Here is a 15147-nt window from a genome sequence, read left to right as displayed (position 1 = left end):
TAAAGTGAGTGCCTTAAAGCGCAGTTAACGTGTCCATTAGTAGAAAGTAAGAATCGACAGAGAGTTCCAGAATCTGCGTGCAGTAATCGGTCCCAAGTCACGCTTCAGTCTCCAGTCACTGGACGCTATATAAATCCAGCTTTCAATGCAATAAGTGAAAGATCACTGAAATTGGCTCACTGCTCTTGAAGTTCATTTTTTTAAATTGATCTTGAGTTAACAAATAATCCTTCTCCTTAGTTGCTACTCGTTCCACAGATCCGTGATTATTGTATTATGGTCATTCGTAGACGTTCATGGCCGTAAATATGTATCCACATTACATTGGTATGTCAACGGCTGCACGAATGACCTGAGAAACTAAATTCCTCCACAAATCAATTAGTATTCCGTCAACCAAGAGACAATGCCCTCGATGCTGCAACACTCAATTTAAAATCTAACTTTGTGATACGATTTCGACATTTAATGCGAACGCGATCGCGGCGCAGAAAAGAGGCATGTGTCGGCACATTTTTCTCACCCATGGCGGCTGTTGACATCAGGATAAAGGTTCAACGGCTTCTACTGCCTCTATAGTGAAATAAAGTCTCTCTTCGTGATCACAAGGAATGTTTATGAACGACCCCCTAGCTCTGTGCCGTATTCACCATGGTATTTGAATACAATGGCTTTTAACTCATACAAATATTGAACCATAATAAGTCAGAATTGTAATGCAAAACGTAATACAGCGATTTCGAATCGTGATCTTTTTCTGACTTTACAACACGGAAGCAGCGACCTTTAGTAGCATGAAAAACCGAAGAATGTTATTTAAGGAAGAATTAAGAGAAATAATCATTTGTGCAAATAAGAGAATTAGGAAACCTAACCCCAAAGAGTCGAGAGGTTCGGGACCTTTGTTCCTGCTTATGGCGCAGTTAGATTGGTGATATCAGAAGTCAACAAAATATCAGCACTACAGCAATTTATTACTTTCGTAAAATGTATACAACTTAGAACGTTCCATAGCGAGGAATACTCCTCTCTGTCCGTAGAAAAAAATCTTTGAATAACTCGTTGAAATATTCCACGATGCATTCATTTCATCTACATAGTCATGAAAAGTTAAGCCTACACCGACAATTTTTTTATTTACTTTATTATTAAAGTAAACATACACCAGCATTGGCCAATTAAAGTGTATTCATAGCAACAAGAATGAAACAAAGAAGCTGATGAAATAACAGATCAAACTATTACAAAGCAAAACAACAAGCCGATATGGTGGCCATATCCTCAGAATATAGCAAGCTATTTGGCAATTTAGCGTTAAAATAAATGATGCCACGTCAGTAAAATTTTTAATTGATAAAGAAAAGAGATCAATATAAGTCGGGAAAGAATTATTAGGGTGGAAAAGCGGTTAAAAAAAGAGAACGTTTAATTATTTATAGCCTCGGTATTGGCAAATGGAGTAGTTATTTCGAACGGGTGAGGCGGGAAAGTACTCCAATGTTGATGAAGAAAACTATGTCGGAACTGTCAAAGCGGTAATTAATGGCATAGTAAATTAATTTTACACCTTATAGAAGTCCGATACGGGAGAGAATATAAGAGGGGATTAAACTGTATTCGTTGGTACTGCACGGAGAGTTAGGTTTCTGCATTTTCCAATTTTTGCGAAAAAAGGCTCAACACAGTTTATGGTGGCAAGATTAGTGGAAACAGACATTGAAAATATTGGGGAGCAATAGGTGATTACCGGTAGAACGATGGACGTACAATAAGATTGCAGTGCCTTAGTACTGGTGTTATCAGCGAACCGAGTGACCTGATAACGGCATTTGATTTAATACCGCTTTAAAACCGATAAAGTGGCCACATCCTCATTATTTAGAAATTTATTTGTTTGCTTTGCATGAAATAATATAATGTCAAGGCTTTTCCATTCTTTGATTTAATCGCATGAATGTGATCGGAGAAACCAAGTTTGTGTTCACGATAATTCCAAGATATTTTTTGGACGACACACGAAATCTTGAAATATTGCAAAGGCTTATAGAATGCTCAAGACGAATTGAACGCGTATAATCACCAACTCAGAGAATCTGTACTGCAATCTCTACTTTTATTCTGAACGAAAAAGAGGCAGTAAAACATCACTATGTGATTGGGATTGAGACACTTTTCAAAGGCGGGTCAACCCATGTAGAGGGTATATGGAGGGGCATCCACGTCAGGTGCTCCGTCCATCGAATGGAGAGTAAAATTATAACCCTTCTCCGCCTTTCTTAAACATTAAATCCAGCGGCAGTTTTTATTTCACTTCCACCTTATAGTCAATATCTTTCCAATTCAAAGTACCGAGTAACTAAGGTTTGAATTATAAAACTCAAACTTTGTAATACACGAAATGACTACAGAATTAATTCTCCCGACAATGACGTAGGTACTCACCAAGTAAAAAACGCTAATACAGAAACTTTAACTTGGAATATAAGTATGCGCCGTGCAAATAATAATGATAATTTCGAAGAATAATTAAAATAACTATTACATTTCAAATTATATCTTGATTTTTTTAGAGATTATGAGAAGTCGTCAACTGTGGAGGATACTTGAAAGAAATGCAACCCCCAAGGCTGTGCCCTCTACTGGTCAAGCGAGGCTTTATCCTCCATGATCCACGGGATCCTGGTACCAGATCGACCGTCAGAGGAAGAGGGAGGATAAAGAGGAAAGAGTGGGTTTAGGGAGGATATAGCATTTACGTCAGCTGCCAGAGGCGAAGCTGCAGAACGAAAGCGGACGCTATGAGCTATGAGCCACTTGTCCAACCCAGGATTCCGGGCTGATGGCCGTTGGTTAGCAACGCAGCCCCTGGCGACAGCCAATTCCACGAAGGACGACGGTGAAGAATGTTGACGAATCCGAGCACGTAGCAATGTTCCGTGAGAGCGGCAAATTGGACCGGTTCGGGGGTCTCGGCCCAGACACGAATCATCTCGATCTCTGCCCGCTGACCCAATCGCCCCCGGACGAAATGACTGGCCGCCCATCCATCCCCACGCCGCGCCGCCCGCTGCCTTCGCGATTATATACCAATGCCAACTCGCGAAGGAAGTGATTTCGGGGGTAAGTTTCACCAAAAAAGGGGTTCAGGGTAAAACTCCGGGGTGAGCGAAAACATTATCTCAGTTGGTCCGATAAAGGAGGTGTTTAAGCATGGTACGCGCGCCAGCATCACAAAAAAAGATTATCACGCAGTAATAAATAGCTTCGAATACACATTGCTTCGGGATTTAAGTTCTGAAAATGTATATACTATTAACAACGCCATAAGAGAACCTTAAAAATGCCATAAAAGTACCGAAGCCATGATAGTGGAGTTGTATATTAAAGTATAGAAATTACTAATGTTGTCTCACATGTTATCATGGGTCTAAGTGTTTTCCTAGGCTGATATAGAGATTATTTGCAATTTGCTACCGGGAATTTTCCTTAATTTTATTCGAAACTTCAAATGTATTATCGCTTGAGAAGATAAGAGAGTGAACTTAATACGATTTGTAAATAGGTAAGATGTTGCAGAAGTAGCTTGCTAGTGTTTTTCGTAGTGATGGTTATAAATGATTTCCGATGGACAGGCAAAGCAAAGTAAGCCACGAAGTCTTTCAAGCCTAAATACGGTCATGGTTTTATCCCTCTTTGAATAGTATAACAAATGTTTGGAGATTACGATACTCAATGCGAGGATTAAGAACCTCTATCTTGCAGAAAATCTAAAAGCAAACTATCGGTGGTGGATTCCAAAAGACACAAGAAGTTATCAAACGTGCGAAGGTCCTGGGCGAAAAAGTGTAGAGAGAGATGTATTTCGCACTGTTCGCAGCGTACCTCAATCACGTTGCTAGCACCTAGCCTAAGACTGGTAAAACTATGGAGAACATGCAATGCCAAGGAGAGAACTTTAGTTCGGAACCACATTATTTTTCCAGTCATTCAATAATATGCTCTCTATTAGGACTGAGTGCCCTTTCCAAAGCCCACGTAGCACAGAAAACATTCACGGAGTGTGATGGCTTGCGAGGTAGCATGGGGGTGAGAAAACTTGAGGAGACTATTCTGGCGAAGGAGGTACTTCATCCATTATTTGACGTATCAGACCTGTCTCATCAGTTCATAGACCAGTTTAACCCACTGTGTTATTCTCTGTCCCTACATTCCAAACTTTATTACTTGATTACTCTTTCTTAATTTCCTCCAGCAAGTTTTGGAATTGTTTACCCGAAAACTTAAGTTCAACTGCTTCAATGTTAAAGAGAAACATGACTAATTACCGAAGTACTAGTGTTTACATTTTTGTATTATGTTGGCCACACATATTTGACCGTTATTTAATGTTCATTGTTATAATTACAATGAAATCACAATTATTTTCATCAATTTATTGTTTTGTAATTATTTTTTTCTACGCTCCAGGGGACTTACAGACTGAACAACAAAGACTATTTTCAATACGATTCAATCCATCCGATTACACGAACTTTCGCGGTATTCTTTTCGCCCATCGCTTTGAGCAGGCCGGTGTTTAAGGCGTATCTTTCCCCATCGCTTCCAGCCGAACTCCCAAATCTTAACCCACTGCTTAACCTCCTGGCCTGAGATGACAATTTGAAGCAGATAAACTTCAAATAAACTTAATAAATTCGACCCTGAAAATCTGACCGAAGTCTAAGGAGAGCACTTCGGTGGTTTCGGGTTCCAACATTTATTCATGATTATAAAATAGGTACTCTAGACTTTTTTTTTTGATCCATTTTACATCACTTTGCGGAATTCAAATTGGTTAATTCGGAAAGGTTCACTTTCGAAGGTGCCAATGCCACCTACCGATGATATACATTCAAAAATCATGAAAAACCACTTTATAAATCTTTCCCACACGATATAATAAATAAAAAGCCCATTTATTATCAATATTATATATACAATTGAAAGACCTATCCTTTGAACGCCACATAATTGAGCATTTCACCCTTCGACATAGACACGAAGTAGAAGTCATTTTCAAACACTTTTTTCGTATTGTGTACCGAATAACTTCACGAAAAAATCAATTTTCATTACAAATATTTTCATAAAAACTTAATTATTATAACAAATATTTACTACACTACTAAACTAAGCGCAATCCATTAATGACATTTTAAGGTATATTATGTCAATACCGATTTCTTGGATTTTTAAAAAATGGGTGATGATATTACGACCAGAAAGATGACCATCGGAATTGTCAATGAGTGCAAATTGCCTACCATTTACATAGCGTTTATCTTCAGTCTTCCTGATTGGGAACAGGAATTTAAAATTGAGTAAAGACTCAGATATATTCATTGCGGCATGAATAAAAAAATATCGCAAAAGCACGCATAGGTTGCAGAAACTCGGGAACCTTTGAGCTGGACTTAATGCTATGAAAAAAATATTAAGATAACAAATAGCTCCTCACTAGAAGAAGATGAATGGATATCATTCCCTAAATTAACTTAATATTAAGATAAAACCAGGAGATTACGATATTCTCTGTGGGATTTAAGACCCACATATCTTCTGAAAATAAAACTGTCAGCGGGAGATTCCAAAAGACAGTAGAAGATATCAAGCATGTAGTACGAAGGTCCTCGGGCGAAAAAGTGTAGAGAGAGATATTTTACGCATATATAATAATTATATTATATAAATAATATATTATATATGTATTAATTATAATTTTATAATTATAGGACCACGGCTTATGTCTTCGATCTCTCCCGCCATAGTCCTTCCAAATGCCCCCGAAACACATAACAGACACTGGGTTGGCTTGGAGACATATTATTCCGTAAAATAACCATGGTGTCAAAATTTTGAAATTCGCATTTATGATATCACATGACCACTTAAATTCAACGAAGCTTATGACGACGCAAAACAGTTTTTAGAAGAATTTTGCAACCAAAAACCATCTGTGTGTTCTGCTTAGACTACGGTCAGATTTTCAGGGACAAATTCATAAGTTTGTTTCAAGTTTACAAGTTTCAAATTGGAATAGATAGTCCTTGAATGCGAGGTATGATGAATGCATTTTATATTTTATAACATAGTTGCATCGTTTGTAATTATGGTTCGCCCCTCGCCCCCGAGTAAAACGTTTTCTAAGTGCTCAGTTTGGTAATGCAATAAATATTTGTATTGATGGAGCTTTTAAGAAAATATTTACGATGAAAAGTGACGTTATTTGTGGAAATAGTAAATTCCATAATACGATATAAATGTTTGAATAACTGCTCCCTTGTCGAAGGGTGAAATTATTAATTATGCGATGTTCAAACGGTAGGCCTTTCATTGCGTTAAACGTTTAAAATAAAAATGCTTAATTTTTATTTCGCAGAGAAAGAAAGATTTGAAATGTTATTTTCTGTGATTTTTCGAAATTATACCATCGCCAGGCTGCATTTGCATGGTGGGACCTTGATAAGTGAACATTTCCATAATCATCATCACTAGTCAACAAGATGAAGATCATGATGATCAAGAAGAAGACAAGACGCAGGTCTCCACTCAAGTCCCCAGTCGGCTATAATCCTTTTACACCTACGAACTTCTACTCTTTCACATCCTCTTTCACCTGTCCCATACATTTTATTCGAGGTATTCCCTACCTGTAGTTAATCATCATTAATTATTGTCTTCGCCAGACCATTATGTCTCCAAATTTAGCAGATTAGACTGTTTCACCTTTTTATAAAAATTTTCACGAGGCTTCTCATTTATCCTACTCTTCTTATGAATTCTTATTACTTACTCAGTCGATACATTTAACACAACTAAAGCACCATATTTCGAAAGCCTCCGTTTCTTGAAAAGAAGCTTTGATTTCACCATAGCTGTCGTTGTCCATTCCTCACTTCCGTAGAGAAGAATACTCCAAATGTAGGCTCTGATAGATTGTTTTTTTACTTTAATGATAAAATTTCCCGCTGTAAGTAGATATTTCATTTGGTGGAATTCTCTCTTCGCCTGGAATTTTCTAGTAATTATTTCTTTCTTGCTTCTTCCACCACAAGTTACAACGACAGAATCCATTCACCTTTCCAAATTAACCCACTCGAATTCCGAAAAGTGATAAAAAATTGTTCCAGAAAAACGGTCAAGCGGTGTCTATTATCTCGACAATGTTGCAACCAAAGACTATCGATGTGTCCTCCTTAGACTACGGCAACATTTTCAGGGACGAATTCATGAGTCTATTTCAAATTTATCTGTTTCAAATTGTCATACAAGGGCACGAGGTTAAGCAGTGGGTTAAGATTTGGGAGGTCGGTAGGAAGTTAGGGGTAAGAATATTCTTCAAAAACCAAACTTTATTCGCATTCATAGTAGCAAGTAATGAGGAGGAAATATCACCAGATTAATAGAAATATCGTAATGAGCTCCATCACAGTTTCTTAAATTTATAAGAATGCGATAAAGTGAAAATAAAAGTGGGCGGTGACATACGCTTTACATTTTTAAGTTATGAGGCAATGGCTGAATGAGAAAGAATTTTTTTCGTTTTTACTTATCTTCCCCTTCCATACACCGAATTGTTTAATTAAATTGCGAGTTCGGATATGAAAGAACGAACCCATTCAATACATATATATGTATCATTTAAGTACTTTAAATAAACATGAAATAGTTTTTGCTTATACACTGCTTATTGAAACTGTGCAACCATGAATTTTATTTCGCTTTACATTTAATTGTAATACCTTTTGAGGGGATAGCTAATGGATCGCTAATTGCAGAAAGACATCATGTCCAAATTGGACGATTTTTCTTATTTTTATTTAAGTGGTTGCTAGGTGAAAGACTCAACGTTTCCTATTAAAAGGTAACATGTCTGATCGGTGTTATTAGAATGATATGGTTCCTTTAAGTACGAAACGTTGAGTCCTGCACCTAGCAACAACTTAAAGAAAAAAAAAACAAAAATCGTCAAACTTGGACATGATGCATTTCTGGAGTTAGCGATTCAGTTAGCGAGGTTATTACATTAATTCCAAATTAAAAACTTTGACAGTTATATTTCTGGCTACTGTACGAGTTCAGGTGTGATTGTTACTGAAAAGTGTGAGAGTAACAAGTTCTCTTCTACCAAATTAGCATCCTTCATCTTAGAGCAAAATATAGTAACAAAATGCATTCGGATACCAGAAAAATTAAGGATTTAGTACTACCTCATTCAGTTATGCCCTAGCAATGTAATTAAAATTCTTCTGTCAGATACAAAAAGGGCTCAGGCATTTGATCTTCTTATTTATTAATCTACTTCTCTAATCAAATTTTTTTTGGGCCCGACTTCTATCTAAATTCGTCACCTTCGAGAATCGGAAGGCCTTAGTTTCAGAAAAAAAAACCATTACGATTAAAAAGAATAAACTCATTCCTACAGGCAATAGAAATGTGGAACACATCATAATTACTAACAGCAAGATACCCAGAGTTGAGATGAGTAACACTAAAATATGCCGAGGATAGAAAAAAAAATTGATAAAGTAAACCAAATGATTTGTCGAAAAAATGTAGAGGAGCAGCATTTGCAACGAGAAGAAAAAAATGTGCACCTCAGAGATGGGATACTATGGGAGGGATGGGCCCATTTGACAATCGCGGGGCGCAACGAATCGATTGAGGCATTCACTTCTTCACAGGTCGCTTCAAGGGAGGTAACCCGCCTCTCTTCTAGGCTAGGAAGTGCATCTCTACTTAAGGACGTTCACCCCGACGACCGGAGATGAGATGAGGAAGACGAGGAGACGGAGACCGCGCGACTCGCGACCACGGAAAGCAGCGACCGCATTGGCCGACACCCAAAGACAACCCACGGGCGTATTTGCGCAACGAGTGAAAAATAGACGCGGAAAATTACGTGATCGCCGCGCAAGGTAATACGTTATACCATATTGCGTACGTTAAAAAAATAAACATCTTGAAATAAAATGTGTATGTAAGTGTACACAGTGCGACTGACTTAAGACCACCCCGAAGTTAAGACCAAAATTATTTTTAAAAATATCTTTTGAAAAATCCCTAAAATTTATTTTTCGACGTCAATAGGTTTGCTAACGTCTAATAAGTTCATCTAATTCATACTACCATTGATTCATACCGTATCCATTTTTTTGTCTGTGGTTTTTACGATTAAGTTGTAATTTATTAGTAAAAATGTTCTACCTTTTGGTTTAAGAACACTTGTGTTTGAGAAAGGTTACATGGAGTTTTAGTGGTTGGTAATATTTAAAAGCATTCAACTTATCGTAATCTTTCCGTTCTTTAATGCGGACATCAACAGGGCTTCAGTTGCAAAAAGTTACACCTGGATACAACTTTTTGAAACTGAAGCCTTGATGATGTCCGCATTTAAGAACGAAAAATATTTCTAAGAAGAATGCTGAAATTGATGCGGACAACGTTTTTGGTATTAAACACGCAGTCATATCCATAAAATTTTAATGAAGGCCCTTGGTCCTAGGCAGGGTTGTTTATTTTCTCTTTTGTAGTTCGAAATACAACGTGGGCTATTGTTTTACATTTCTTTTAATACTTTATTCTTTTTTAGTTTAAATAAATTCCATTTATTAGATTAAAATTTTAATGTATAGTTAGTAATATTTATTTCTCAATTTAATTTCATAAAAGAGAGGCCTACAAGGCTATCATAAACTTCTATATATAAATTGCAGAAAGTCTAAAACAACGGATGACGCGCTAAGCCTTCTTGTAAAAAGTATTAAGAATCTAAAGAAAAAGTAAATATTCTGTCTGGATACGAACCTGGAAACCTGAAAATAATCCGTAAGCATACGCGTTATATCTGGCGCCGAAGAACAAAATAGTTAAAATATATGTAACTACTGAGCGATTAATTATACAAATGTTAACTGTTTAAAAAAGTGGCTCGCCCTGACTTTGAAGAACTAGAAAAAGCATCTGAATACATTTCAAACTCGTTCATCTGAAAGTTTCAAGTCGACAGCTAATTGGGAAGTGGATGAAAATTGAGTTATAAGATTTTACCCGGAAAGGCACAATAACATTTAAAATAAACGGACAAGAAAGTGACTTCATAAAAACGCTGTAAAAAAAGATGGAAAGCAAAAATAAAAACGTATGAAAGTCAATCGAGATGTTAAGTCTCAAGCTGTTAAAGCCGTAAATTCACACATTCTGTCCACCTAGTGGAATTCTTTCTATCACGTAAGGGTTGTAACCGGAACGCCGTGATTTATTTCCCAAATATTTCTTATTCATGGCTGGGAGTATGCGCTGAGAATCATCGTAACAGGAAGACAGTGTTCCTCGGAATAACATGGCCGTGAACAATCAAGGCTTAATTGGAATATCTCTTTCCAGCCATTGAATTGGGAAATAGAGGTGAGGTTCGAACGAATTGACGCAATGGCGATGAAAACTCAAACATTAAGAGTAGGTGCTCTTCACATCCATTTTCCACCGTTATAAGCGCCTAAAACGTAACATTAACCACCACCAACACAATCCGAAGATAAAAGAAAGCCACATGATTCAAATCCAAAAGAAAATTTAAAATCCATCAAATCACACTCATTGCATTAAATGATAAAAATAGTACATCCACCGATCATGCAGATAAAAATGGATTTAGAAGCAAGAGATTTCAAAATGGTATTATGATTATATATCGCTGACAGCTTTACGGAAGTGAAAAAATCCAATTAATCCACCATCAATAATTCAGGAATTTTATGTTCCGAGATGGGGAAAAACCGACGGCTACTAATGTACATGTTCAAAAGGCCATTAAGAGGGCAGGAGACACAGATGAGACCGGTGAAATCCAGAATTTTTACGACCCTACCAAAACATTACGCACCCTCTATGTTCGCTGAACGCCATCCTGACCAAACGCCCATGGGTTCCAAATACATGAGAGAAAATATCGTAAGAACAGAACGGAAGTGCTGAAAGGATAACTGGCATGAAAAAACTCGTCAAAAATGACTAATAAACAATTAATTACATTACTTATGCATATATGCGAACGCATCTAATCGTTTCAGGCTTGACATTGTAGAAATTCGATACAACCATGATAAAATATAAACAAAAAATGTATAACTCCACTACCGTCCATAGTTTCGACATTTAGTCATTAACAAGATGACCTCACCTTAAATGACATTAAGTGTCAAAATCATGGTCGTAGCGGACTTCTACATCTACATCTACATAATACCCCGCAAGCCGCCTAAAAGGCGTGTGGCAGGGGGTGTTAGGACACCAGCCGTTGACAGCTATTAAAAAAAAAAAAAAAGAAGTGCTCTAACGAGGTTGGGACAAGCGTTTATTAAAGTCCTTTATTGTTCGGGGGAAAAACGAATTCTTATATCTATCCGTTCGGCTAAAAATCTCTCTTAATTTATCGCTTCTGTCGGACCTGGAAATATAGTGTGGCTCTAAGATTATGTTCTCTGTGTCGCTCTTAAATATATCCATTCTTAATTGTTCAAGCAATCTAAGCCTAGCGCGCAGCCTCCGAGTCTCCAACGGCTCCCAGCCTAATTCGCTTAACATCTGGGTAACACTGTCTGTACGCCCGTAGCGGTTTTTGACGAAACGCGCAGCCTTCCTTTGTATCTTATTCAGCTCGCGGATTAAGTCTTTCTGCACTGGATCCCATACACTCGCTGCATATTCAAGGTGCGGTCGGACGAGAGCGAAATAGCACCTTTCTTTTACTTTCTCATCCGAAAATCTTCCCACAATACGCTTGACGAATCCTAATTTCTTCAGGGCTATGCCGCAAATATTCTTTATATGAGTTCCCCACGTGAGGCTCGAGGTTATCGTAACTCCCAGGTACTTCACTTCGTCTGTTGCCTTTATGTTAATGCCATCCACTGCATAAACATAGTGTTGGACGAATTCCGCAGAAAATAATAATGTGTGGAAATTACCATTTGCTGTTTGTATTTTATCATGGATTTAAGGAGGTATTCTCAAAATAGACAATTCAAAACGCTGAGGCACTAAGCACAGCTCGCGGTGAGTTTTCTACTAATATTTCGCGGCGAAGTCGTGGAAAAGGGAGTTCGAAAGGGAAAACCCACAAGCTCCTGTCAATGAGATAACCTTCGCATTTTCATGGAAGTACCTACCTATCTAGGATACGGAAAAAAACTAAAATGAGAAAATGAGGTTATGGAAAGAACTTATCCTTGACTTTGAATTATTCAAAGAAAACATAATTGCAACCGAATGCATAATATGATTGAGGAAATATCATCGGATTCGCTGAAAGGATTGACAATGAAATCAGAACAAGGAATTAAATTTTCCTTGCATGTTCAGATCTCAAGATGGGTCTCAAAATCCTCCAATAAGCAGGCTTTCTACACACTTTTAACGTAGGCAACAGGAGACGTATACCTCCACTGCAAAAACGCTCAACAATCGGCCACCGAATCAAATCTGCTCATCTAATAGCACAGAACAAATATGGCGGATTTTGTTTACATTAGGTGATTGGGTCAACATAGAGAAGTCGTAATCGACTTCTTTGAGAATATGAGAAGAATTCGACAATATTTTGTTGATGCATCCATTGAATTGCAGCAAAGTCAACTCTTTATACATCTGATACCTTTAAACAACTGCTTTTGTATTCCGATTAATACCTTCCGCAGACACGGACCTTTGGAATGGGATTTCTATTCGCTTTAATGAATATTTAACGCAATTTTTTCACTTTATCTACTCTAGTTGCTCTTCAATTAATACTCATATATTCCTAGGTGTAGCGTGAATATTTTTTGCACTCGGATTTCGTTCTTTATACTTTTCCGTATTAATGCACTCATTTTTCGATGGAATGGGTTTAACCATTAGTACTCTAAAGGATTTACATTACATTTCCAATGGTTATTTACGACATCGCACAAATTTGAAGGTACACAACTCATATTTTTTTATACGTACTTATCGTCATTATGCAAACAGTATATACCTTGCAATCGGATTTTCTTCTACATTTTTCCGTAAGTGCTCTTCAATATTAATGCACGTATCTTCGATGGAATGGACATGATCAAAAATACTATTACGGATTTATATTACACCACCAATGGTTTTATTGGATTGGAATGGATTGAAAATTCGGAATGCACAAAACCCATACTTTGTAAGCCTACTTAGAATCACTGCGCACCCATGGCGACTAAGCAATTGAAATGTATTAGAAGAAAACTGAAATTGTACTTCATTAGAACCAAAGCTACATTCCATTTCCGGGTGTACTGCTCCGTGCCGAATATTAAACTTATTATTTGTCTCCTGACAACGTCTCCAGCAGGAGGAACGAAACGTTGAGTTTAACATTCAGCACGCAGCTGTACACCCGGAAATGGAATGCAGTAGTGCATCTATTCGCTGGGAAAACATTAAAACCAAAATTCATTAGAACCGATTGAAGCTAAAATGAAACATTAGCTATATAGCTAATGGCTTCTTCATTATCAAAAAAATTTCATAACCATACCTTCTAACAGAAATAACCACCAGTCATAATCTATACATTTCGACATCACTGTAAGCCTTAGATGATTCCCATAAAATGAAGATGATAACAGCGTGCTTCCCGTCTTAACATTTTGGATTTTTTCTGCGTTACCAATGTTACAATACTCATAATTCATTGTGTTTACTGTACTTAAGTTAGCAGCAACATTTTGCTCTTAAACAACACCGGAGCCGCGTGATAGTGTACGCATATAACGAAGTTTGAGCTTTAATTGACGACGGTAATTAATACCATACTTTAAAGTATACATTCAAAGAGCGAGAAGTGATAACTGTAAAAATAAGATGTAAGTGAAACGTAAGTAGTAGACGTTAGTATCGTATAACTAACATGAATTTTAGATTTCCATAGCTTTAGATATAGATAAGCTAGCACTACGTCACCAAGAATATAATTTTTAGTGTATGATTTAGATAAATTACTAGATAACGAAGTTCTTCACATTATTCAAAAGTGGGTGAACATAAACATTCCCTAGAGATTCATCCATTATCGAACACCATGCGTCATTTTGTTTCAATGCTACTCAGAAACGATTTTTTTAACTTAAAACATTATAGCGTGTTATTATTTCACTTGAGCAAAGTTTTCAAGAAAAGAAATATTAAAAAAATATATTAAGTACTTTAAAAGTAAAAATCTCTTTGGAGCTACCTATCCTACTCTCCCTCAACCGAAGAGGCTCATAAACCAACGCTCCACATTGGTCTTAGTTTTAAATGACCAGATGACCTAATCCAATAACAGTACTATAGCTCAATTACATACCACGCACCATTCATAAACCCTGAGCGATTTATCTTTTCTCCTAAACTTTTTTGGTCAGGACTTCAGAACAAGCATCAGCACGTCAATAACTTTGTAGCCTTCACCGGGCACAAAATGAATCCTCCAAAGAAGAGACTGCTCTCCTAAAAGGGTCTACAGACTGTGAATGCGACCACAAAAAATTAGGAAAAATCACATAGCATTCATGATACACAGCCAGTGTCTGTTTCCCACAAATCCTACTTCAACCCCAAGTCAATCCGGCAGTGACTGCGTCATGTAGATCCTCATAAACCCAGTCAATGTGAATCAAGAGGAGCGGGTTGGAGACCCGATGGGAACTATAAGAGGGGTGAACGATGGAGAAGGGGGAGAGAGAGATCGTATATACACACGTGAGCGAGTGTATGGATGCGAGAGAAAGAGCTTCGAAGGGGCGGGAGGAGAGGGGAGTCACAAGGATCGATGATCTGGCCCGAGAGGGAGGGTGGGAGGGAGGGAGGGCAGGGGTGGGGGAGAGATAAAAGAGATGAGGCCGCCTTCCGTACGTACCTCTTGCTCGCCGCCCTCTCCCAGAGCGGAGACAAGAGCAGCCGCGGTCGACGGAGAACCATTCGGCGGGGAGGCCGCCAGGTGGAGCACGGTGGTGGTGCACTGGTGGTGGCCGTTGGTGCGGTGGGTGAGCCCGCGGAGGGGGGGCGGTCGGGGCACGAAGAGGAGCACCAGGGCGGACACCAGGGCCACGGCCA

The 15147-nt window shown here is 38.0% G+C and overlaps 1 protein-coding gene across 4 annotated transcripts in view; it reads right to left on the bottom strand.

The window, feature by feature from the left end:
- Window positions 1-15147, bottom strand: part of LOC124157287 (ecotropic viral integration site 5 ortholog) — a 174616-nt gene that overhangs the window by 81097 nt on the left and 78372 nt on the right. For 3 of the 4 annotated variants that reach the window (XM_046531886.1, XM_046531894.1, XM_046531915.1), the window contains exon 1: window positions 14951-15104. The exons of the other annotated variant lie outside the window; for it this stretch is intronic. In XM_046531886.1, the coding sequence (XP_046387842.1) occupies window positions 14951-15012 (62 nt within the window). In that variant the 5' untranslated portion in view covers window positions 15013-15104. Of the gene's footprint in view, window positions 1-14950; window positions 15105-15147 lie in introns of those variants that run through there. 4 annotated transcript variants of the gene reach the window in all.

Source organism: Ischnura elegans, chromosome 1 (genome assembly GCF_921293095.1).
Source record: "Ischnura elegans chromosome 1, ioIscEleg1.1, whole genome shotgun sequence".
In the NCBI taxonomy this organism is placed as follows: domain Eukaryota; kingdom Metazoa; phylum Arthropoda; class Insecta; order Odonata; family Coenagrionidae; genus Ischnura; species Ischnura elegans.
This window is presented reverse-complemented; position numbering and strand designations above follow the sequence as displayed.